At 49.2% G+C, this 25,885-nt stretch overlaps 2 protein-coding genes across 11 annotated transcripts in view; both read right to left on the reverse strand.

Annotated features, from left to right (window-relative positions):
* FBXL20 (F-box and leucine rich repeat protein 20) overlaps positions 1-8,447 on the reverse strand; it is a 44,121-nt gene extending 35,674 nt beyond the window's left edge. For 4 of the 8 annotated variants that reach the window (XM_074849732.1, XM_074849731.1, XM_074849736.1 and 1 more), the window contains exons 1-3: positions 7,924-8,122; positions 7,061-7,274; positions 6,914-6,960 (exon numbers count right to left, since the gene is read on the reverse strand). In XM_074849732.1, the coding sequence (XP_074705833.1) occupies positions 6,914-6,960; positions 7,061-7,274; positions 7,924-7,965 (303 nt within the window). In that variant the 5' untranslated portion in view covers positions 7,966-8,122. Of the gene's footprint in view, positions 1-2,257; positions 2,726-6,913; positions 6,961-7,060; positions 7,275-7,923; positions 8,123-8,363 lie in introns of those variants that run through there. The other 4 variants (XM_074849735.1, XM_074849733.1, XM_074849734.1 and 1 more) reach the window with 4 other exon arrangements.
* A 361-nt stretch (positions 8,448-8,808) lies between these two features.
* MED1 (mediator complex subunit 1) lies at positions 8,809-25,708 on the reverse strand. 3 transcript variants are annotated; one of them, XM_074849778.1, is made up of 17 exons: positions 25,204-25,708; positions 23,242-23,348; positions 22,338-22,416; positions 21,831-21,885; positions 21,570-21,702; positions 20,797-20,825; positions 20,341-20,412; positions 19,948-20,022; positions 19,281-19,354; positions 18,823-18,912; positions 17,982-18,093; positions 17,584-17,708; positions 17,276-17,394; positions 16,445-16,646; positions 16,149-16,244; positions 15,936-16,041; positions 8,809-15,103 (listed from the first exon to the last, which is right to left on the reverse strand). In XM_074849778.1, exons 1-17 carry the CDS (start codon positions 25,229-25,231, stop codon positions 11,854-11,856), a joined length of 4,752 nt encoding a protein of 1,583 aa, XP_074705879.1. In that variant the 5' UTR covers positions 25,232-25,708; the 3' UTR covers positions 8,809-11,853. The 3 variants fall into 3 exon arrangements, with proteins under 3 accessions (XP_074705879.1, XP_074705880.1, XP_074705881.1); XM_074849779.1 differs by lacking the exon at positions 22,338-22,416; XM_074849780.1 differs by lacking the exons at positions 21,831-21,885; positions 22,338-22,416; positions 23,242-23,348; positions 25,204-25,708 and having other exon boundaries at positions 20,797-20,896; positions 21,570-21,654.
* Between the last annotated feature and the right edge of the window lie 177 nt (positions 25,709-25,885).

Genomic DNA, 25,885 nt, shown 5'->3' on the forward strand with positions numbered 1-25,885 from the left:
CGGGTGAATTTCCCTTCTAGGGTTTAGCCACACAGGCACTTTTTTTTTTTTAAAAAAAAAAACCAACCAACTCATCCAGCTTAATCTGTGTTAAGTCTCCAAGGAAAATGGCTGTCTGTCGAATACAGCCGCTGCCGTGACAAGCTCCATCATCAGCAGTCGTGATGCTCCGGCCTCCTCGACAGCTGGGGAGGTGAAGCCACCGGCCGCCCTCCTGCCACGCGCCGAGCCACCGGCACCCTCGCCCAGCCGGGCCCACGACCAGGGCTCCGCTCAAACCAAACTGTGACTAAGCAGTACAAAACCGGCTTGCAACAGACCCTGGTTGAAAAGGCTTGTTATAGGCTTAATATTCCTAAAACCAGCTCAATAGGCAAATTACTCGACGCACACCATCAGACCACTTCTTCCTCATCTGCTTGTCATTGCTTTGGAAAAGCTGAAATTTCTGCTGGTGATAAACAGCTGGGGCATGGATGAGCCACCTCTCTGTGCAGCCTGACTATTCTGCATTCAGTAACAAAGTTAAATAAATAGCTTTTTTTTTTTTTTTTTTTTTGAATCAGCAATGCTAAAAGCACGAGGCCGAACAAAAGATTAGTAAAGCCCTATAGAAATCAAGCCCACGATAAAGAACTGCCCGCTGCACACACCTCTGACGTAGCAGCGTAACGCAGAAACTGCCACGGAGAAGAAATTCATCAGGTGATTTATGTGCAAATATACAAGGTCGTGGTGTTGAAGCTTTACTTTTTGAGCGCAAAGTCAGATGCGCAGGTGAGGTACTAGATGATTTCAGAAATACCATTTCAACGGCAAGCACCACATGTGCTATATCCTATTTTTTTAAAAAACTAGAAACTGCTGTCAGATACCACCAGGGCACGTTCACAGGCTTTTTGTTCATCTGTTTTGTTCTTCTATCCCAGTCTTGGCTCCGAGACAGTTTTCCACAAACAAAGCATCCCACAACTACACCTAAAAGCTCGCTGCGTTCATTTTTAAACTGCAATTTAAAAGACACCACCAGCACCAGCCGTTCTCCGTGTTTTTGCTGCCCGACTTCCCCGGCTGACAGAGGCTGCAGGAGATCCACACCCCAGCAGCTCCCGCTGGAGCAGCCTGGTGACAGATTGGGGAGGCAGAAGCTTGCAGTTAATCGGCTTTGTCTTTACCAGAAGTTGTATCTGGTGCTGAATGAAAAACACTCTCCAAAAACGTCAGCGATAGCTCGCACGTCCAAGAACTGCAGAGGTCAAAGTTAGTTGGCATTATACGTTAACTAGACGGGGCAAGCAGCGAGAGGCAAAAATACCACATATGCTGTCATCAAAGCTGGTTTTGGGCGTCTACTTTTCTCAGCTCCATTAAAAACCTCAGCATCCTGCGAGTGGTCATCTGGGCGTTTTACGACCTATTACAGATATTTGATTTAAAATGATGCTACTTTCGCACACATACCCTTCGAAGTTTTAAATATACACCGTTGCCCATAAAAACAACATCCAAGACCAACAAAGAAGTAGAATATAAATAAGACAAAGACTTCCTGACTTCAGAGGGACACAGCCTATGGCCATGGACTATGCTATAAAACACCCACTACCACTATTTATTTTTTTCTTTTTAGAGCTCATTTTAGCAGGGTAGCAGTTTACTACAAATACCCTTTGAATGGATTTAAAAAAAAAAAAACAAACCAAACCCAAAACCAGAGACATGCTTTGATATTTTCAGGCCAAAACTGAGACTCCTCTAGCTCCCCAAGTACGTACCAAGGCTCATCATGATTCAAATAAGCTTCGATAAACAAATTTCTTATAGTTCTGCCCCTCTCCATATAGTTCTACATTACTGGCAATAAGGTTTTTTCACTACTGGGTTTGTGTTCAGCTATTATCTAAAAGATGATGATGGTGTTATTGGTATATATACTTGGAAATAACAGTCAAATGATGGCATCTCAGAAACCTGCGATGAGGTGTGACGGGCGTTGGGCGAGTTCACCACATGTAAAAGGACGGTCGATCTGAAAGCAAAACCACCAGGCACACAGAGACCTGGGCCCCTCCGCACAGCCGCGCAGTTAAAGGTTTCACACCGTATCCGTAAGGCTGAAACATTCGCCGGGTTGCCTTTCGTAATGGTGTGAGTCAAATGCAATACACAGCAAGGGAATCCAACTGTGAAAACAACAATTACCTGATCTATCCCAGGCCCCGATTAATAATGGTATCTAAAATAAAATGAGACATACCGGTGCATGCCGGCTCTCGAACCCCTTTTGCTGTCACACGAGCTGCGATGCAAGACGGACGCAGCCCAAGCAGGGGGGTGCCTCTCCTCGGGAGCACACGCGGTCCCCGAGCTGTCGTCTGCAGCGGCTGCTCCGACCGGCAGCTCCAAGCGAAACCCCCTCGGGGAACCCCCGTTCTGGCACCATTCACCTCAGTAACCTGCAAGAAGAGCCCCCACCGGCGCCGCACACCAACAGCCCAAACCTCAGGCACAGCCACTGCTCTTCACACGGCTCAGGCCAGATCAGGGACGAGCCCTTATCGGGCGCTGCCCCAGCACTGCACCGCGCGTCAGCCAGGGACGGGGGAGGAAATACGGGTTTTCTGGCATTTCTGCTTATATTTCCTGCTGAAATTACTGTTTGCCAGGGCCAACATTTCCACTGTTACCCAACTTGCAAGCTCAACTCCTTGCAGAAGAAGGAGGAAGAAGAGACTCCCATTCGGGAAAAAAAAATAAATTTGCAACACAAGCTTGGTCTCTCAGGTGACACGGGCTAAGGTCAAAGCACACACATAATCCACCGCTTGTAAAGCTGCTGCTCTACCTAATTACGGCAGGGATGTGCCTCTGGCTGCCTAGTACAAAGACTACAAGGTGAAAGAGCTGCGAGACTGAAACCTCCCCCTGCACCAACTTAACAAAAAGATGCAAAAGAAAAGCAATCAGAACTGGTTTCTGAAATAACGTTTTCTTTATCCGTCAATCTTAGAATTAACTTCTTCCCCCACACTACACCTTCTATGGCTTTTGGCAACTTGTCTATATGGCACCTGCATGGCAAAATACGGCACGTAGACTGCAAAGGAGAAATTCAGAGCAACTAAGACTTCCCCCCACTGCCCTGTCCTCCAGCAAAAAGCCACCTTCCTCTTTAATCCTTCCCCATCTCCCTGTAGCCTGGGTAAATTATCTCTGGCACAACCGATCTGACTTTTGCTTCCCAATCTCGCTGGATTCCTCTTTCCTCTACTAGAGGACAGAGCACAGCCACAGGACCAGCACGGTGAGGGTGTGAAACAAAGTTACAGTTTACATCTCTTATTATCTTAATGTTTAAACAACCACTTTGTACACAATAAAGTAACGTTTTATTATTCATCTGCCAAAAAAAGAAGCGCTGGCTTAAAAAGTATTACACGTTAAGTGTGGCATAACACCAAAATAAAAAATAAATGGGGGTGGGGGGAGTGAACAAGAGTACGGAAAAGCCGTCAGCTTTAACACCCCCCCAAATCTGTATTTTTTTATTTTGACAGTGTTTCTCATTACTTATGAGCCGCATTATTAGGTATCTGCCAAAACAAAACTGTTGCGATACAGCTGCACTACCTCGTGTCTTCACTGCCTCATGTCAGCAACAGTTTCTCTTGCCATAGAAAATGAAACACCAGGGTAAGTGTAACACCAGTTTTTGCAGGTTTCTGCTAGAAAAGAGCAAGGAGAGACGCCGTGGGATGCAAAGAGTTATGGATGCTCCCTGCCCTTGTTTGTGTCCCTCTGTTTACACAACCTCCAGTGCCTGAAATAACAAAGCCCAACCAGAAGGATAGAAAGAAGCACAGGAGCAGCCCAGCAAAGGGAACAAAGAACCCCAAAAGGATCAGCTCTAAACCGTAAAGCCAAGCAACCCTGAAATACGAAAAGACATTTAAGAGCCTGGAACCCAGCAGATTCAAAAATGGGATTAGGGTAATCGAGATTATTCAATCTGGCTTTCTGAACATAGACAGGATTAATTATTAGAAGGCAACTTGATTTTGAAGCATTTTAAGTTTCTCATTTTGCTTTCAGCTTACCTCATTTCACGGCAGCTCTACGTTCAAGCGAGACCTAGGAATTCTGGAGGCCACTAGCCCCGTTCAGAAGAGTTAAGAGTTCCCTCACATTGAGGATCCTGAATCGTGGGATGAGTGAAATGCTGTGAAATGCACTGGCCCGGTGCACGTGCCCGGCTGAGGGTGCTTGCAAGGCTCGTACACACGCTCCTTCCTCAGACACATCCTTGGGTGTTCACGTTTTATTTAATAGGACAAACTGCCCCATAAAGAAATGCTTTACAGCCAGAATCAGCTCCTGCTAATTGGAGGTTTTGAAGACTCCCGGAGGAAGCTGGAAAGGATGGTGCTTTTTTTTTGTGTTGTTGTTTTTGTTTAAGGATGTAGAGGAGACTACATGTGTTGCTCACAGTCTGGAACAAAAGCAGCTATAATTATTTAAGCCTGACAACATGGCTCGATGGGACACAAGACACCACAGAGCAAGAGATCCCTGCGAGGGGAAAGCTTAAGAGCCAGGAGTCTGCTGATGCTGAAGTCGTCCCACGGTTGCTCTAACACCAAGGAAGCCAGTTTCATACAAAACTCTGCTCCTGTTCACAGGCAGCTAGTTTTGTGCTGGATCATTTCTTTCAGCTCCGGGCACACATCTGTGTACGTGCCAGCCACCTCAGCGCGGTGCCACCCGACCACATCCACTCCGCTCTCAAAACCAGAAGCTCTGCCCCAGAAGACGTCGTCGTTTGCTTTTTGACGACGCGTCGAGAGCAGCGAGTTAGCGAAAGCGAACCCGAGACACTTGGTCTCCAGATGACATCCCAGGCCAGGAGGGCACAGATGAAACAGATTAAAGAAGTGATGAGAAATAGGGCTTTGGAAGCAAACACGCTCACACGCAGTAGAGTACCAGCCAGTGCAAAGCATCAGGAGAGGACACCCCTCCTCTCTGCTGTTGCTCAGCATCAGGCGTCGCACATTAGGTACGACAGGAAGCGCAGGAACCCCAAATATAAGCCAGGACTACAATCTGCCAGGGCATGCTCCATATTAAACCGACACCACAGAAAATTAGGAGTCAATCTGGGTAATGTTTTCCCTTTTTGTTTGCTTTGCTACAGTAAGTGGTTATTTTCTCTGTGGTGGCCACACCTCCTATAAAGGGACTTATTTAGAATATGCTCGTTTGGCTGGGCATGCCAGAGTTCATTCTTTCATTTAAAAAAAAGAGTTCCATTCTTCCTGGAACAGACGGCTGGCTACACATACATACCAGAAACCCATATGCAAGTCAAATTTAAGAAGCTTAGTCCATATTCCATTACCATATTTTATTACTACAGTAGGAAGAAATTATTATTAAATCCATTCTAGATTGGATTTTAAAATTACCCAACAACAATAGTTCAGGAATCTGTTTACGTGGCTTAACAAAAGACAATAAACTAAGTCTGAAAACCCAAACCAAACTCCCCCTCAATAATTCGCTTGTTATTTAAAGTCTGAAACAGACACAATATACATTAGTCACAACTCTGCAACAAGCTATTTTTTCCCCAAGACTCCAGACTCCAAGGCCCTACTTACCACTGCTCAGCCAGGGAAACTACCACGGCAGTCAGCTCTGTGCCTGATCCAGCGGTAAGGCAGAGGGGCTATGTAGGAGGATACTAATCACCGAGCATTCAACCCCGTGCTGTCTTCGTTGATCTTACAATATTCAACAACTTTGAATAGCAGCTTCCAGTCTCAACACATTTTTGCATAATTGTCCTTATGTCACATTAAACGTGAACTATTACACTAAAAGGCAGCTCTCCTCAGTGAACAGGACTTTTACTTTTAAAGCAGAAACATTGCAAACTGTTTTCTAGAAAGCATGGCTGAATTTCTACCCATGCCTCCCCTCTGAAAAATAAATCTGTAAGTGTGAATACACCAATATTTCAGAAGCTTTTCAGACCAAACCACCCTCGCTAGAAAACCATGTATTTAAAGCAAAAGAGTTCTAAACTCATCCCTTCCAGGACATATAGGTGAGTGGGTCAGAGATAATCAATGCTAGGGCTAATAAAACCATGCCCTCCCACTAACACATATCCAAGAAACGGGATAATGTTTAAATGCACTTCTTGCAGCCCAAAGTAAGCCCTTCTATAATACACTGACTCTTCCTGTACAAATATAAAGTGAAAAAGAATCTTAATTTAGCCCTCAAATACTCTTTGAGAATTTTGCTTATTTTCAACTTGTGCGTTACTTTCTTCCCATAGTAAAAAATGGACAATTCCAGCAAAAAAACCCCACCCAAACCAAAACTCTTCCCTACTCTTCCACAAAGAGCTGGGCTAATCTTGTTTTGGTACAACCCTGATGAAACGCTCTCCCAGTACCAGAACGAACTCTAGTACTTCAAGACAAAGGCTAAACAAGCAAAAGAGGTTGTTGCTGTATGAGGTGTTTCCCCACAGAACACTGCTACCAGCGTGGTTTTATTCTTTATGCTGCTCTGTAACCAGCCACTCCGCAGTAATAAAAAAAAAAAACCTCTCGGAAAAAAAATTTAAAAAATCTGTGCAGCCAAAAACAAGACTAGAACGGTAAAAACAATAACCCCGGATAAAACACGTTACGCATGCAGCCTTCTCTTTCTGAGTCGTCAGGTTTAGTTCAATGTTTTTATCATTTGAGTGCCACAGAAGCATGAATATCATAACACCACTTAACCTGAAACCGTTCTAAACAGACACGCTGCTACTTATTTATCCCGGCTGACAGGGATGTGACAGAGGAAGAAAATAATTTCTTGTGCAGTATTACAAAAGCATTATTTTCTGCACCTTTCTCAACTCCAGAGCCAGGTTCCTGGGGAATTCAACGCCGTTCTCTGCAGAACCAGACACTCTTCAGTTTACCATTAACCGCTATTTTCCCCTGATGACATTCCCGTCCCCCCTCCACGAAGGGGGACACAGCCACATCTTTACCGTTCCGGGCTCTTTTCCTCCCATGCTGTCCTGGTACAAAACACGAGCCGGGCGGTGGAGAGAAGGAACGGGCAGGTATTTTCATCCTCCACAACAGCCTCTTAGAGCGATGAAAAGTAAACCCCGCTGCTGCTGCTGCTCTCAGCGCCGATACCAGCCGCCTCCCCCACCCGGGGAAGACAGCTGTTACAACAATGCCGAGCTGGAAGCGGCCCTGGCGCGATAGCCCGCTTTGTGCCATGGTCTTTGAATAGATCTTATTGTTTACCCTCTGCTCCTTCCGTCCTCTCCATCCCCCACCTCCCCGTAATCAAATTTTTTCCCGGCTACTGCCCAAAAAAAAGCCGCGGTGGGGCCACCTTCCCCCCCCCCTCCCGGCCCCGAGCAGGCTGTCTTGTTTTCCAGGCTCCATTCCCACCCCCCCCCCCTCCACCAACTTCCCTGCCAGCGCTCACACCCGCAGCAACACGTTGGCAGCCGCCCTGCCCCCCCCCCGCAGCCCCCCCCCCCCCCCCCCCAGGAGTTTACATCTGACGGGGCAACGCAAATTGGGGCAAAATGATATCAACGGGGCGGTGGTGGTGGGCCAAGAAGTTTCACACTCACACCACCCCTGTCCACCCTCCAAGGGGGGCAACAGGCCCGACCCCCCCGCCCACACCCGCGGGGGTCCCCCCGCCCACAGGCCTGTGGTAAAGCCGCCCCCCCCCCCAGCTCTACCACAGGGCCGCGATGACCGGTTGTCCCGGCCGGGGGGGGGCCTCGCCCCACACCTCAACGCTGCGGGGGGGACGGACACACTGCGGCCTGCCCCCCCCCCACCCCCTCAGCCGGGCCGGGCGGCCGCACCCCCGGGGCCTCACCTCAAAACGGCTCTTAGTGACCCCGTTCATCTCCCTCCGCATGGCGGGGCCGGGGGCGGGCGGGGAGGAGGAGGAGGAAGAGGAGAAGGAGGAGGAAGGATAAGGGGAAGGGGGGGGGAGGGAGGGAGGAAGGCCGGCGGAGGGAGGAGGACAGGGGGTACCGGGGCTCCGCGGCCTCCGCCCGCCGCCGCCGCGTCTCCTCCGGCCTCAACTTCAACCCAAAACAAAAACACTCCGCACCTGCCAGCAACGCGCGCGCTCATTGGCCAGCGCCGGGCACGGCGCGCGGCGGCGGGCGGAGGGGAGGCGGCGCGGGGGGGGGGGGGGGGGGGGGAACAGCAGCGCTGCAGCGGGGGGGGGGTGGGAGGGAGCAGCGGGGAAGAGAAGGAATTGGGGCGGTGGGGGGGCTGCGCGAACACCCCCCCGCCGCCCCCACCTACCCCACAGGCCGCCGCCCCCATCGCGCCGCCGCCAGGGTCCTCCCGGTGCGACGGGGGAGGGAGGGGGGGGCTGTGAGGGGCGCCCCCCCCTTCTCCCCGCGACACCGGGGGCTGCAGGACCCCCCCGCCCCCCCCCGCAACATCCGGGGCCGCGAGGATCCTCCCCCTCATATCCGGGGGGGGTGTCCTCCCCCCAACGCCCCCCCACCCCACCCCGGTGCCGCCGCGGGGACCGGGGGTCCCGGGGAAAGGGGGGGGGGGGGGGGGCCGTCCCCCGCCTCTCCGTTCCCTTCCGGGAGGAGCGGGAAGGCCGCGGGGCTCGACCAATCACGGGCCGCACTGGCGTGACGTCACGGTGATGTCATTCCCGCGGGAAAATCGAGCGTGGCAGGGATCGCCACCTCCCCCCCCCCCCCCCCCCCGCCGCTTCCAGAGACCCGAGAGCTTTGTACCAAAGAGATTTATTTGCATGTAAATAAACGTGTTCTTTGCCATATTTCCAAAAAAGTTGAAAGTACACTCTACGTCCAAAAAGAATGCAAAAGGAGCCGGGATTATTTACAAAAAACGCAAATTTCCAGACAGGTATTTACATCACCACCATTTAGGAAAGAACCATTTTCTTTTAATCTCCATGTACACTTCACCACCTGAGATTAAAAGGTTTGGCTTTTATTTTGTTTACACCTTTTTATCTTTCCAATACTGAAAGATGTAAAATAATCATCGAGGATAAGCAAAAATATTTTAAAAATAAAACATTTGTCAGAGACCAAGCATTAACAGGTCAAACGTCGGCGCAGTCGCGTCCCTCGGCTCTCAGCTCAGCGACGGAGGCGTTGCACGGCCCGCGCCCGGCTCCGGTCTCTCTCTCTCACATGATTTATATCACACAAAGGGAAAAGGGGACAGTTCACCAAAACGGGGCGAAAAGCTTTAAAAGTGTTGCCCTGCGGCCTGGGTGCGGCGGCTCCGGCGGCCGCGGTGAGGCTGTTCCCTCTGTTTCTGCAGGAGAAATTTAGGATATTGAACTTTGGTCTTGGGTGAGCAGAGAGGAAACGTGTGCAGCTCGTTCCATTAAAATTCATTTTTGTGTTAATTATGAAGCCGAACTGTATTTCCTTCCGATTTTTACTGTTTCATACCAGTAAAACACGACTCTGCTTCGTGACAAGTCCAGCAATCCGTCCCGTCAACCCCCCAGCCCTGATTCAAGCACGCTTCTTTCTGAAGGCTGGTTGTGCCTCACACAACCCCCAACGGATCAAAGGGCTTTTGTGAAAGAAAACCACTTAAAAAAAAAAAAAAAAAAAAGAGGGGCAGAAGGAAACCAGATGACAACCTGCCGGAGTCTGAACAGGCGTCATCGCCGGGATGCAGCCGCTGTCGCAGGGTCTCCAGATAAATTCATCCGGTGGTGTGTTTCTTACATCCTCTTCACAGACACCCCACAGCCAAACGATTCCGATGCTGCGTAAGATAACTTCATTTGCTCCAGGTTCAGACTTTATTTACGATTTTCCCGTTATCTCAGCACATGAAGATGGTGAGCGGGAAGCTACGGTACGCAAAGGGTGAAGGGTGGAAAATACAAGGGAGAGCTCCCCAGAGCCTGGGGGGGCTTTGGAGAAAGTCACATCTGCAGGAGCCCTGGAATTAAACCAAAGGCAGGAGGAAGAGGCGAAAAATCCCTGTAATTAACTGAATAGTTGCCACCCTACTGAAAAGGCATCGGCCTCGCTACGGCTTGGAACGAGCCGGAACAGAACCGGCTTGCCTGGGGTATCGCTGGGGTTGGACCGTAAGCAGGACTGGAAATCCCTCTGGTTTAAAAGCAACTTAAATACTTGACGTTTTTTCAGACTGCATCCCCAAACATGGAGAATCATCTCATTCCCACGGGGGAAATCCTGGCCTTTGGGAATCAAGAGCAAAATCCAACGGGAGCGGGATTCTGCTCGGTACGTAATTCAAAAGATGTGTTCACAGAACTCTTGGTTTCCCACATTCCTCTTCAGTGAATCAGGTTTAACTGCTTTTAAAAATAAAACACTCTCCTGAGTCTCTTTTCCTTCAGGGGCCACAAGATAAGACCACAGAGGATGCCTGAGTCATGCTCTTAATTCCAGCCAAAAGCGGAAAGCTGCTTCTGCTGCAACTCTTATCCCAGATGCACCAGTCAGGGGCTGTTTTTCCAGCAGTGTCAGTGCTGACACCAGGGCACGGCTGACTCACTCTGCCAGGCTAACACCCCCCAGAGAGAGAAGGCGATGCCTGTCTGCATCGCCACGACGACTATCTGAGCAGCACGCTGAAGTTAAAAGAAAAAAAATCAAAAACCCCAATGAAACCCTGAAGGGCTCAGCAACAGGAACAGACCGAGAAAACGAGGCCCGTTTTCAAACCGTGAATGCACACGAGCTGTTCGAGCGACACTAATGGAAGTATTCGTCGTGGAGAAGTTAAGCCTGGCTCTAAAGTGTTCGCAGGACTGGCACGCGTGCGGATTACAGTCCGTCGCTTTACAAATGCAGCACCAGGGGGTTCTGGGGAAGCTCTGTTTGCCAGGCTTCCGAGGAAGCAACGCTCAGATGAAGACACCGGAGTCCCTTTCCAACTCAGATTTGCTCCAACACACGCCAGAATTTCACCAATTTCACCAAAGCTACAGTGGCTGCACGTGTGCAGAGCTGCCCAAATCCATGGGCTCTACCCAAATTCCCACGCCCCTCTGGGCTCTGCATCACACAATTAAAGGGGATCATGTGAAGACAAGCAGCACAGGGCATTCCGATGTGGACATAAATAAATAGCCAAAATGAAAGGGAAGTCAAACGTAAACTCGCAATCCTTCACCGCGGCGACCTGGCACCAGCTGCTGACACCCATCACAACACGGTGCCCGACTCTGCAGAGCAGCTCGGGTCAGGGGAAGCTGAAGTTCCCCAGCACCACACCTTCATCGATGAAGAAATGCCACAAAAATAAATGAAAAAAGATTTTTTGTTTGCTTCCAACCACCCTTTTAAAAAGAATAAAACCCAATCCTAAAACATGCCCTAAAATAATTAGTTTAAAACTTCCTAAGTACTAAAGCAACTTATTCTGAATGGGAGGAAGGGCAGAGGAGCTCGGACTCTCCCAGGGTAACCCGTGTTGTTTGCACCGGTCTGGGGGCTGCTCCCACACTTACACACACACTCAGCTTTACACCCATTAACTAATGGGGCTGCTAATACTTATAAATTAAGAAGGAGGGTAAGTGTCGGCAGGAGAAAGGCCACAGTCAGGACCCTGGTGTGCCGAACGAGCTGCTGGCACTCACACTTTCTGTTCAGACTTTGGAGATCCTCGGAAATACTGTTTTTTCCTCTTCAAACACACCCCATAAAAATCAGCGTGGCAGGTTTGCAACGGACGGTTCCTTTCTTTCAATCTCTAGAACCCGCAGGTCCTGCGTACAGCTCATCTTTTCAAGACACTAAGAAAATTAATTGCCAATCAGAGCAACATCCATGAGATCATCATCTTCTTCCCCGATCAGAAACTCCGGGCTGGCCCGGGACGGCCGCTCAGCCGAAAGGATGGCGCTGCTGGCCATGGACAGAGACTGGTCGGCTGAAATTGGGGACTTGGACCAGCTCTCTGGCTTCATGCTGTGAGATTTCTTCTTGTCTCGGTCTTTATCCCGATCCCGATCTCTGTCCCGGTCTTTGTCTTTCACTTTTTTCTTCTCTTTTTTGTGCTTCTTGTGTTTTTCTGAGCTATATTCAGGCAAGGGCCTAATGCCATCGTCAGAGCTGGGGCTGTTCTGGTAGGATTTCTCTGCTATGGAAGAGCCCGACTCACTCTCGCTGTCGATGTTTTGGGGAGTGTATGCTGGTGACTTGCTGTGGCTGGGAGAGCAGCGTTCGTGTTTTGGAGTGGACCCACTGATTAGAGGGGACCCATAGCTTTTGGAAGAAGCCATCTGAGGCCTCAGGCTATCCCCACCTCCTTCCCCAGGTTTCTGCAAAGTTACTTTGGCTTTAATGCTAGGGGAACCACCATCATGTTTGCTGATGATAATTTTGGCCACTCCAGTGCTTCCAACATTTTTGGAATCTGAAGTCTTCTTGGAAGAGTCAACGGATCCTCCAGAAACAGAGACTTTAGATTTCTCTTTGTCACTCTTCTCACGTTTGCCCTGGAACTCGCCTCCGGACATATTGTGCTTGGAGGACATCGTATGGCTTGAGGAATTGGAACTTGGCCCCATCTGTCCATCCATTGGGTCGTCTCCACCAGGCCCGCTAGTGACAACCCCGTGTTTGAGTTTGTCTATGACTGCAGTCAGAGATGGCTTCTTGTTTCTGCTCGGAGACTTGCCTTTGGAACTTCCATGCTGGTTTTGAGATGAAGACATGGAAGACCCGCTAGATGAAAAGGAAGAGGAAGATGCCGTTGAAGAATTTGATGACGGAGGCGGTTTCTGTGACATAGACCCAGAGGATCCCATTCCTGAAGACGATTTCATACTTGAGCTTGATCCGGTCCCAGACATATGGGAGCCTCCGGACCCTGAACTGATCGGTGACTTTGCTTTAGATGACGGCGGAGTACCTGGGACAGGTTTCATGGGAGAAGCAAGCTTGTCAGAACCTCCCGAGGGTCTCGAATGAGACGGAGAGATGTTTGGTTTACTCATGGAAGGGTTCATAAGCGACGATGGCTTTCCTTGAGGTTTCATCTTGGTACTTCCAGAACCGCTGCTGAGGCCGTGTTTGGTGATGGGGGAGGATCCGGGTTTTCCCACCGACTGAGCCGAGCTCTTGGACTGACCCGAACTCGAGCCGCCTTGGCTTGAGTAGAGGCTGCTGCTCATCTTTGAGCCAGAAGACCCTTCTGACTTGCTGCTTTTAATTTTGCCTGAGGTTGAAGAGGAGGAAGAAGAGGAGGAGGAGGAAGAATGGCTATGATGGCTTTTGCTGCTGGAGGAGGTGACAGAGCCACTACTTGTGTACTGGCCATGCGAAGACGGTTTGCCAACAGTCACTGTTCCTTTGGGGATCTGAATGGTTATTTTTGGAATAGGAGGAGTAGCTACACCGGGAGGAGTCTGAGATCTGCCTGAACTCCCAGGAGATTTGGACCCACCTGTGCTTGCTGGTGGCGTGAAGGGCCTGTTTGATGAACTGTGCGACGGTGACTTCCCGTCTGTCTCCTGCTTCTTCCGCTTTGGAAGTTTCTCTTTACTTTTGCCATCGCTGGACGGCGTCCGGCTGCGCTTCCCTGGCTTCCCATCCATCCCGGGACCTGCCATGTTACTTCCAGAACCGTTGCCTTCCTTTACCCGTTTCTGAGACTTTTCTTTTCCTAAATCCCCTGTATTCAGTAAAGGGCTCTGACCTCCACTGTGATGCTCCATGATGTCAGAGGACCCCAGTGCTTTGCTTGCAGCTGCAATAATACTAAAGTCTACTGTATCGGACTGATTGCTCCCCTTAAATTTATTTTCCCCCCCATCAGCCCCCAAGACTTGCACCCCCAAAGGAGGTAGAGCCTGGGATGTGTAGCCCTTGAAATCATCAGTGTCTCCACTCTGACTACTCTCATCAAAGTATTCCTCCCCAAAGCCACTCTGGCTCTGACTGTTCAGCAAGTCAGGGTTGAAATCTACTCCATCTGGAAAAAAATGGTTTGAAGAATCACTGTTGGGGCTCACAGCAGCATCTGCTATCAGGTCTGCTGGATCCGTGTACGGGTTCTCACTATTGTTCGTCTGGAAAACATCGGGGTCAAAGAGGGCACTTTGTGAATGTCCTGAACTAGAAGAGTCTCTGACAGGAGTTCCGATGGGTGGACAGTCCTCGTTAGTGGTGGGGAGCTTGGAAGCCTCCTCTGCTATATCTGAAAGGATATCGGTGACATCGGCTCCGATGCTGTCCGAACTAGACAGTCGAACCATTCTCTGAATACTGGGCTGTGAGTGAGGTATAGGCTGGGGGTAGGTGGTAGGAGGAGTGCTGCACTGACTGGGTGCTGGAGTAATGTGGGGGGTGTCCAGGGTATCTGCAGTCATGTTGACATCAAAAATGGGATTCTGGGAGTCAACATCCATTGAAAAGAGCTCCCTCTGGAAATCGTCCTCAGTCTGATGCTTGGGCTTGTCGGCCGGCATGCGGGATTTTTTTTTCTTTTGTTTATTCCCCCCAGGGCCCATTTCCATTCTGGGGGAGCCAGAGGAAGAGTTCTGCCTTTCGAGAGGGCTGCTCCCGTACAGAGTGGAGAAATCCTGAGGGGCATTCTCTTTAAGAAGGTTCATGAGCATGGGGTGGTTCTTGGTGTTGCTTGCTGGTGAGGATACTGGTGGTGGGGTGTGGTGGGGAGGGGTTGGACTTGAGCCAATGGTAGAGCCCACATTCCCTGTGATCTGCAACAAACTAGTGAGAATAGGGTTCTGAGACACTTTGCTGAAGTCCTCCCCATGGCCCACCGAGTCATGCCTCTCTTTCATGCTTATGCTCATGTTAAACAAAGTAGTGATGGGCCCCCCAGGAAAAGTGTTGGTCGGGGTAGTGGTACCACTCATTGGGTTGCTGCCTGTGGTCATGCCATACCCTGGGCTGCTGGCTGGGGGAAGGTTTTTCTTCACCATATCTTCTACTGTCTCTGCAATGAGGGACAAGGCCGGCGTGTCTGCTTGAATTGTTTCTGCTTTTCTGCGAATTGCTCTCATGGTGACAGGAATGGACATACACCTGCAAGACACCAGACAAAGGGGCTAGCGTGCATTTTGCTGCCCTGTGGCAACGCTCGCCGAAGACGTTTTAACAGCTTCATCAGACATAAGGCAAGCAGTAAGGCTCTTGGGCACAGGAGAGCAACAGGTCCGGGCACTGGAAATGCCCTCCTGTTCTGCCTGTATTTACACTTATCCCATCACGAGACAACTGTGCCTTTAGGCATTGCCCTGCAATCACAAAGGGAGAATTAATCAATCAATTAACTCTAATAGCTGACAGATCACGATCTTGTAGTTAAAGCACAGGACAACAATCTGGGTTGTTACTCTGATTCTGCCAGAAAACACCTTTGCCTGAGCTTGGCAAACCCGATTTCCTGCAACGCTGTAAAAATCAATGATAGTGCCACGTTCTACTCAAGGGCAAGCCGATAATGTTCTGAAAGAAAAAATAGCTATTCTCACTCAAAACCGTCTGTGCTGTGCCCTGTTAACACTGTGCTGTGTTCTGAATGGTGGCTGGGGCGGAGAAACCTTGGTAAAAGGCCTGTGCAAATGACAAACTGCAGGGGAGCTCTTCCACATTTCACAAGACTTAGAAAGCAAGTGCTTACAGAAGGCAGGACCAGGGTGGCACCTCGGACACGTGCTCAAAAATAAGTGGCTGTGGTTGAACGTCTGGAATGGAATTTCCAGTGGGGCTCCAAACTTTCCTCTCTTCCAAATAACCACTGCCAAAACTCACCCACAGACAGAACGGCTCCAAAACCGCCGGGATAAATAGGAGATAGACACTGAGTTCACCTGTATGATCTGGAGTGAGGGCGGCACAAAAAAATCCAGCTTACCTCTGAACAACTTTGGCAATGAAATCATCTGTACAGATAAGAGCATCAGACAGCCCTTTGTACAGCTTACAGTTCACGTGAGTCGAGTCTTGCACATCCATCACCACTAAAAGAGAGAAGGTGTTTGGAAGAGATCAAACTCCTGGTACCAGTGGAAGAACACCCTGCCTTCCTTCCCATAAACACGCTCACGCTTTTACCGAGTCCACTTACCACACACCAGGGAGTCATTCACAGGATGCTGAAAGGATACACTAAAACAGGAGTCAGAGAGAGGACAAACTTCAAACTGCAGGATCCCAGGAGAATCTGAAAGACATGGGAACTGTTAAATTAGGGAACACGGGGGATGAACCAGAGGCACCAGCTCAACACCCTCATATAGAAGGAAATAAAAAAAAAAAAGGGGGGGGGAAAAAATGGAAAGCAGCATAGGCCTCATTTCTTATTGCTACACCTGGGAAAATTACCCAGGGTTTCTTATTCTCCACATGTGATGCAGTACCCACCTTCTTTTAAAACTGTTCGCTTGACACAGCTGCCGATCAGTGTGTTGTAAGCCACCTGATGTCTGATCAAACTGAGGATGAGCGGAACCCGTCCAGGGTGCTGGAAGGCGATTTTACTAATCAGAGTTCCTTGAAGACTTCGTCCATCTGGGAGAGGAGCATCTTTGTTCAGAAAGTAACAGTGCTGCTGTCCTGGAAGAGCCTGACAAACAATTTCTGCTTTACTCCAATTCCTGCTGGGTACAAGGCAACAACAGACATCTAGGAAGGAAAGAGCAGGCCCCAGATCCAAGTGATGCCAAGCCACCTTTCCGGCTGAAAACAGCAAACAACAAAGACGCTTTCCTTCCAATCTGAACAAGCAAAACACTCCTCAGAAGTAGTACTGCCAAACAGTATTCACTGTCCCCACTAAACCAGTTTCATATGGTGTGGCACCCCTTCTGAGGGGAAGAGAAATCCTCTGAAGGCAGCAGGAGACCTGTTACTGACAAATTTAAGAACCAGGATTTCTCCCAAAGCGATGTGATTCAGCCACACCCTACAGCTCGAACAAGAGGAAGGGACAGAACTCAGGAAGGTGCAGTCCGATACCTCTGCTGTCACTCCTGCAGCTGCACTTCAACACCAATGGATTTTTCATTACCTAACTTTCCTAATTACTGTGGTCATGTCTGCACCTGAACTCTAATCCTTGGGTAGCACAGCTTTTGTCTATGAATAAATGCTGTACCGTTTTCCTTTATCCTACTCAAAAGATACCCAAAACAGACAAAAAACCCCAACTGCTCATCTACAAGCGTAACGCCCTGGTTGTAACCACGTACTTACTGCATAGAAGCGCATATTGTGGTTTAAAGGTAGAGGATCAGCCTCCTTGGATAACTCAAACTGTGTGATCAACTCATACAAGGGCACAAACGTTGGTGGCGTGTCGAACAATGGAATACCTGAGGGAAGAGGAGGGCACAGAACGATGGCACCGGGGAGCCGGAAAGAGATGGTGGGGCAGAGAAGGCGTAGTAAGAGCTTTACTGAAAATAGCACAAAACCTTGAGCAACTTTTCTGGCACACTTTAAAAATTAGCAGCAGTTTCTTAACAAAAATCTAGGGAGTATCTGACCGATCTGCAACCCACCTGTGCAGCCCTGAAGTTTCTGGATGAAAGCTCGAGATACTGGAATGGGACGAGGGAATTTCAGGAAGAAACAAGCTGGTAAGTCCACACTGTTGGCACTGGTGATTGATGAGAAAGACGGAGTTCTGCAATATTGGGGTAACACAGGATCTTATTAGATGCAGGGCATCACTCTGTACAACTTCATGGTTGCTCAAACACAAGCAGATTGTTACACCTTGTTAAAGACACTCCTCAAAAGCACGTCACATGCCTGAAACACTATTTCTTGGCTTAAAGACAGCACATAAATGCTTTATATAATGCCATGACATTACACAGTCACGTCCCCACTCTGGCTTCGAGAGGGGACTCAACCTGCATCTAGAGAAGGCCCGGCCGGCGCGTCCCTCGCTCACCCTTTGCTGTCCACCGGGTGCGAGCCCATGATCAGAGGCGCGATTGGAAGTTTGTACATAGCCATGGTCCCCTCCACTGTGACTGACACATTCATACCCAAAGAGCGAGGAACTGCAAGAGGAGGCAAGAAAAGAAAACAAATAGGCCGATGGGAAAAAAAACAATGCGAGCTTTAGGAATTAAATATCGCTGCGGTGGAAATATCTCACTTTCTCCACAAGGCAGTTTTCAGCGTCCACCTTCACCACTAAATGGACTACGGCCAAACTAGTTACGCTACCCAATGCTCTACGTTTCTCTGGCAAGGTAGACCAATTGCATAATTCTGAAAATATATTCCAAATACATTTGTAAGTTTGTAATATGCTCTTTACGAAGCAAAACAAATAATGATTTTGGACAATTTCACCCTCTTCTTTCCTGAGACCAGTCTCAGTTTTAATTAGTGCTTGGTTTTGTCGTTTTAGCGAGAGACAGCATCTGTGTACATGCAGAAGAAATAATCTTCCAGTAAGATGTCAGAGACACAAATATTCCCCCAATAAGATAAATCCCATTTTAACAATGAAATTCACCCTACGGAAAAAGGCTCTGTCTGGAGACTGTCACCCCACCGCCTGCGGGAGCCGCCCAGTTCAAACCCCAGCACAGCCCCAGGGTTCGAGATGGGCGACCGAGCCAGCACTTACACCTGGGCTCATTGAACCCGCGTCCTCTCTAAGTCAACCTACGATTTTCCTGTATTACAGGGTGACAGCAGAGAGGAGCTACACTTGGAATTCTGCTTTCTTCTCTCCTTCAAGCAGTAGTAGCCCACACCAGCTTCTCAAGCTGACCTACCATTGTTCTCGTGCAAAATAACAGAGGCTCCGGTGCCATCTTCAAATAAATCATAGGGCGAGACATAATACTTGAGATTCATCAGGAGACCTGCAGGAGAGAAGCTTCTGAACAGGCGTCCCGACCACACAAGTTAACCCGATTATTATTAACCCCTGTCACCACGTCACATTTGCACTGGAACACAGCACGTGCTGTGCAGAGCTGCTAGTGCACCTTGAGAGAACTGTTGCTCTGCTGTGAGACACAGACACGGCCACCTGTCGTAGAACTACCGTGTGTGGCTTTGTGACGAAAAGGTGCCTTTCTGGATCACGTGGGACTTACAAATACTCAACCACCTTGTCCCTCTTTTACTCCCCCTCCGTTACTGCCATCAGTTAACATGAAACTAACATCCGTAACGGCGACCCTGAACAATGTAATTTTTATTCTTTTCAAGTATTAATCAAAGATACCTCCACTCCGGGGGGTGAGATAGCCAACACTGCCATGAAGAATCTTGTCGAGGGGATTTGCATTGGTGGCTTGCCTGCAAGAGAGGCAATCACAGCTCTGTAACAAGCCGGAGTCACACCTGAAGCCAAAATTCATGTGCTGATGGCAGTCTAAGATTTTGGCTCAATATACACACTTCTCGGTCACACAGAGGTAGCGATCTTAAACTTCACACTGTTATAGGCAAAACAAAAGCTACTTTACTCTCTACAGCACGGAGGGTTTATCCACTGAATCTACTGCAGTGAAAAATGGTCAAATGTTTCTCAATTTCTTACTGTACCAATTTCTTTCTATCCCAGCCAAAACCAGCACAAACATGTTACCACTAATCCATCTAGTTACAAACTTTCTACCAATTGAATTCTGCAGTTAAAAAGGAATTGCTCAGAAAGCTCCAAGCAATGTTTCTCTCTAGAGACATATATATCATTCCCCTGCTAGCACAGGCCTTTTATAGCCTCAGCATTGCACTTCTTAGCAATAATGTCAGACTAGAGAGGCACCAGTGTGACACTTCCCGGCTATACGATACTCGGCAGGACCTGCATCTGCCAACAGGATGCAGCGTTATTAAGTAAAAACAAACCAACACCAGAAACCCACAAACCCCACAGACATCCTTACCAATACATCCCCGCCATTTTTGAGAGATCCAGCTCTAAGGACTGCAGAGCCAAGTACATTTTAGTTTTAAGTTTGCTGGGGAAAAAAAACAAACCACAAAACAATATAAGAAAAACTGAAAGGAACTGTGCAATGAAATCCAGCTCACAGAACTGCCGGCTGACACGCTGCAGCACTTGCCACCAGATTGAGCATTTAGAGATTATAACTTTTCATTCTGCATTCCCACTTCACGTCAGATCCTCCCTACCCACCACGTGCACATGCGAGCCATGCTGATGAAGTCAGTAGGATCACACACAAAGAAAATTTAAGCACAGAACGAAAGGCTTGTGGATTTGTTAATTTTATATATGTGGCTGTAAATACATATAATACATAGTCTAGACTTACTTATCTCCTGGCAACTTATACAGGTTCACAAGCCCCCTTAGATGCTTAGAAAATTCATCAAAATTTTTCTCTCTGAAAGGAAGAGGGAGAAAAAGCAACATGCATTCAGATTCGTAGCAGATAAGGTTTTGTTTTAAACAACTCTATTAATACAGACAGTAAGTCACTTAGCAAAAGACTTTTGCTACATGAAAGCTACAAAACATGTTCTTTAAATGATCCAGCTTTAATGATTCTGATGAATGTTGTGCTGTGGCCTCCAAGACAGCATGTACACACAGCAGTCAGAATCAGAAGTATCTGAACCAAGGGCAGAAAATCCCCTGGAGAAGTAGAGACTTTGTGGGGAAGGAACAGTTATGAAACATTTTGCATTTCCAGACATAAAATAGCCTCAGATCAATACTGCAAAGGGAAGCCTGTCAGAAAATGCTACAAACAACTCTTGTTGCTCACCTCAGATGCTGTACCAATTCTGGACAACTCTGAAAAGGAAAGAACATACAAGGATATCAATGTCGAATGCAGCAATTTCAGTCTTTGTGCAGCACAGCAACTGTAAAATATTAGGACAGTAAAATTCCTGAGCATCAGCTTTTCAGAAGCAGCAACACAATGCTCACAACTACACATTGCTATGGTTCTAGTTCTGCTCCTCAACCCCCTCTGGGACAAATTCAAGCAATACTCTTTCCTCTTAAACAACCGATTTGAGATAAACTTTTAAAATTGGGAACCCTTAGGTTGAAAACCTACAATCTTATAGAGAGATATTAAAAATGGCCTGTTTTCAGCAGAGTGGCTAGGCCAATGGAAACAGCAAGTTCAAACTCTCACACATGTGCAGAAGGGAAGCAAAGCCATTTTCTTTCAGCATTCCACGTTTCAGTATTTTCCATTCACAGATCTAAGTTTTGTAAGACTAATTTCCCTCCAGAAATAAAGTTCTCAGAAACACAGTGATAACTTCCTCAGTTATAAAACCACTCAGAGAAAAAGAGAGACCATCAGAAGAAGGGTCCTTGCACACACTATCGATCAGATTAACCCACGAGAACAGACTGCTCCGTGGAGGCTTTCACCTTCCGCTAGAACAAGCAGCAAAGGTGTAACGCTGCGTCTGGGGGAACATTCAATATAATCCATTTCCTCTGCTCAAACAAAAGGGACCCAAAATGCAGTTCCAAAGACACGAAGGCATTACCCTCATCTTTGTCAGTAATACATACCACAGGGTTTTCTCCATGGTGAGCCACCTTGACATCACACAGCAGCCCTGTAGGATCTAACTGCACTTCCACATAGAACATGTCTGAAGTGATGTAACATTCGGTGCCATTCGCACTAAGGTGAGATCCGAGGCTTACAAACAAAACAAAACAAAAATTGCTCTGAGATGCGCACAAAAAATAATCAAACCAGCAGCGAGATTACGACGTGTACAGATAAACAGGAAAAGCCTTTGCCATAAAATAAAGGAGAGGACCTACCCATTTTGTCTGGCTATAGACTCCAAGCGATCTGTCATGGCAGGCAGAGAAGATACTGGATGGAGAGAGCAAAAAACAAGCCTTAGTGAAATGATTCGACATTTCCCCAGGCGTAAGACGTCAGCATTAAAACCAATCTCAAGTAGTTACTCCCTCCCATGTCTGCTCACACCTTCACATGTGCAACTATACACATTATCTGTTCTCGAAACACAGGCAGAACAATTTGAATAGAGAAAACCAAACGTTCTCAGAACTGCAAAGAGAGGACGGATTTTCTTCCACAAGTGGAATTCAGGTGTGGGCATTTACAACAGTAACACGGGCAATCTCGAGTGGTGCTGCCTGGCACCGAGACACACGTGCTTGTGTAAACGAGAGCACAGATCTGCTAGGAAGGCAGTGAAATGCACTAGCAAGAACCCTGCTTGCTTTTACGATCTGGAGGATCTCCACAGCGTATCGCTGTGACGCAGTTCGTAAAGCGCAGGCGCCGAATGTACCAACCTTTTAACGCTTTCTGCAAAGTCTCCAAACAGCTCACCAGGTGTTGGTGCCCCCCAGAGTTCATCACAACTCGCTTTTCCTTAGTCAGAAAGAAGGAAAAACATCCTTTTTCTGTATCACTCAGTAAGAGGGAATTATTGCAACATTTGCTCAGTCAAGTGAAGTTTATTTAGGTAATTAAAAGCAGATTAGATTTCATCCCAAAATTACATCCTCACTTTGATTCCTGTAGGAGAACAGTATCTGGTTTGGAAGCAGGTAACAAAGGCAGGCCTGGAATTTATTTATTTTCTTTTAAGCAACTTGCTCATCTGGAAGAACCAACTGTAGCGACTTTTTAATAGGCAGAAGCCAAGAGTTATATAATAACGAGACAGACAAATTTTTAACACCACAATATATACAGAAGCCTTTGATGTAGCTCTCCCCTGCCTTCTGCTCCTCCTTCCCCCCACCCAGAGACCAGCATTTCAAACCCGCGTTTGACTAAGCCAACACAGAGTTTTGAATATCACTGAACAGGGAGCAAGTGGCGTTACAAAACACAACATCCTGAAAGAGCAAGTGGCAGAACGGTTTGGGCTTCTCAGCACCGGCTGAAACCCCAAGTTTGAGCCTTTTCCTGGCGCTGAACTGACAGCTGCCCTGTATCAACTGGGCCGCAGAGGGGGAGGCTGGAATTGGGGAAGGCAAAGGCCCATCAGACAGGAAGGGTACGGACATCGCTCCCTCCCCTGCGCGCTGCGGGCTGTGAGAACTGGCACGCCTCAGCCACGCTGGCCCAGGAGGAAGGCAAGGCCTGAACAAAAGGTTCTCCTCTTTGAGGAGATCTAACAAACCGACAGCAAAATTATTACTACAGAAACTTCAGAAACCCTCCTGTGGAGATCCCAACAATTCTCACCATGACTTGACGGACTAACTTCATGGTTTCTGTCCATGGTCTGTTTTGGTTGTACTTTGCGTGAAGTCTTTCTAAGAGGGTACTCATCTTATTCAGCTTCTCCGTTTCTGTAAGACAGAGGAATATTCAGAAAAGAGAACGAGACAATATTTGAAGTTGTATAAATAAAACAGCTTGGCTGTTGTAATAGAAACACTTTCTGCCTTTAAGCTAAACACGATTTACTGCTGATTTACCCCTGTGACCTAGACCTTAAGGCTAAGCAAACATTAAGGATACATCACAAGCTATCAAAACCTAAAGGACCATAAAACGCCTACGGGCCCGCTGGGAAAAGCCCAGCTCCTGTTCTGCACGGACTGTGAACGATGTGGCCCCATCAGATTAAGTTCTGGCATGACAGGAATTTATCAGGGCACCGTTTGAAGATACAACAGCATGGTCTAAAGATGAAGCTTCCCCGGGAGAGGAAATAGAGAGAGTAGAAAACGTTGTGTTAAAGAAGCGAGGTTAAATTTCATTTCCTAGATTCCCCTTCACTGTTCACTCTTCCCACTCTCCAACCTCTTGTACAACAAAGATTTTAAGACTCTTCCACCACCGAAAACCTCAACCAAATCAGTCCAATTGCCAGTTGTCACAAATTCTCTGATCAGACACACTCCTCCCTCACCGGGCTTGAAACCCGCGGGCTGGTGTCTCCTCGGTGCTGCTCCAGAGCCCGGGCACGGCTCCGTCCACCGTGAGACAATGAAGCAGTGGATGACTGGAGGGGCCACGGATCTCTACCAGCCTGGAACCTACTCAGCCTTTACAAAACACTTCTCATATCCCCCAGACCTGTGGTCCTACAAGCTCATTTCTGTAGAGTTTAGAAAGTTCCAATGTTATGAATAATATCTCTCTGATGAGAGAAAAGGAGGGATACAGGATCAGTGACTAAGCAAAAAACCTAGTGTTGGACAGTTTGGCTAAAAAAGTTCCAGGATTAAATGGTTCATTTTTTCTCTACTATCTAGCTGGACACAGGCGCAGAGAGAACTCAGGTTTCAGGACTACTACAATTCTGTCATTTTTTACCAAGAGACAGCTTTTTCTACACTTGCATTTGTAAAAAATCTCAGCGGACATCACTGCCAAAATTAATCCTGTCACTGGCACTAGTGGGGCCAAGGCAAACAGATGTCTACGACATTTTAACTGCCACATGCAACGCTGGAAGCCCTCATCGCAAAACGTCAAGGGTTTGTTTCCATTACTGATGCATGTACGCTTTATAAACCCAGTGCGGACCCCACCAAATCCAAGTGTAAGAAATAAATGTTTGCCAGACATTTTTCAGACACTTTATACCTCTCAGCTACGTTAGAATCACAGAGTGGTTGAGGCTGGATGTCACCTGGTCCAAGCCCCTGCCCAAGCAGGTTGTCCTGGGCCCTGTCCAGATGGATTTTGGACATCACCACCTCTCTGGGCACCCTCAGAGTGAAAAAGTGTTTCCTGATGCTCAGGTGGAGGCTCCTGACTTTCCGTTTGGGCCCGTGGCCTCCAGTTCTGCCCTGAACTGCGCCGGGCTCCCTCTGCTTTACCCCCTCCCTCCAGGTATTTATGTACATCCATAAGAACGCGTTAAGTCCAGGGGCAGGGAGAGTTCTGCTAGATCTCAGCAAAGTTAAGAGCATCACGAGGATATTCGCCTTTATTTCCCTCAAAAATGGAACCGCTCCGCAGCCGGCACGAAGCCCCAAGCCCCGGCCGGGGGAGCCAGTCACGGCGCCGGAGAAACCCCGGCACGGTGCCACCGGCCGCGGGATCCTCACCCCCCCGTCGGCCCGCAGCCGCCTTTCGGGGAGAGGCACCTCAGCCCCAGCTCGGCGACGCCGGGGCCCGCCCCCACCCCGTCTTCTCCGGGGGCCGGCGGGAAGCCCGAGCGCCAGCCGCGCCCCTCCGGCGGCAACTCACCCTCAGCGCCGGCTGGCGCCGCCTTCATGGCGCGGGCGGGGACGGGCGGCCCACAGCGGGCCACGGGCGTCACGTCGGGCCGGGAGCGGAGGAAGGGCGGGGAGGGGGAGTGGGGGGGAAGCCGCGGCCGGGCCGCTGCGCGCCGGCCTTACACGGCGGCGGCCGCCGCCATCGCTCCGGCCGCGGCTGCGCTGCCGCCCTCTCGCGAGGGGCGGGCGAGTCTCGCGAGAGGCGGGCGGGTCTCGCGAGAGGGCGGGAGCGCACGCGCGCGCAGCGGGAGGGGGGAGTGGGCGGGGCGTGCGGCCACAGGCTCCGCCCCCCGCCTCCCTCAAGCGCGGCGGCTGGCGAGAGCGGGCCGGGCCTTCCCCCCCTTCCCGTTACCGGCCGCGGTCAGCCCCAGCGCCCCGCTGGGCGCGCTCCTTCCCGGGCAGACCGGCTCAACAGCGGCCTTCAAACCGCGCCCGGCCGGGCCAGGCTGAGGGGCAGCGCGCGCGTGTCTGCCGGCGGCGCCTCTCTAAAGACTGGGGGGGGCGGGCGCTGTCCGCGCCCGGCGCCCCAATAAAGTTTGACCCGCGCGTCACCGGCCCCAGCTCTCGCGAGAGGCCGCGCGCGAGGTCTCGCGGGAGCGGCGGGCGGTGGGTGGCGGCGCTCTCGCGAGAAGCGGCTGGGTCTCGCGAGAGTT

This window comes from Strix aluco, chromosome 24 (assembly GCF_031877795.1).
Source record: "Strix aluco isolate bStrAlu1 chromosome 24, bStrAlu1.hap1, whole genome shotgun sequence".
In the NCBI taxonomy this organism is placed as follows: Eukaryota; Metazoa; Chordata; class Aves; order Strigiformes; family Strigidae; genus Strix; species Strix aluco.

Coding starts and splice junctions, on each gene's coding strand:
- MED1 (XM_074849778.1), bottom strand. CDS start 25,231: ATGAAGGCGGCGCCAGCCGGCGCTGAGG. Junction 20,826..21,569: donor ACCATGGAGAAAACCCTGTG/GTATGTATTACT, acceptor TTTCCTTTTCAG/AGTTGTCCAGAATTGGTACA. Junction 16,042..16,148: donor GAATGACTCCCTGGTGTGTG/GTAAGTGGACTC, acceptor TCTCTCTTTTAG/TGGTGATGGATGTGCAAGAC.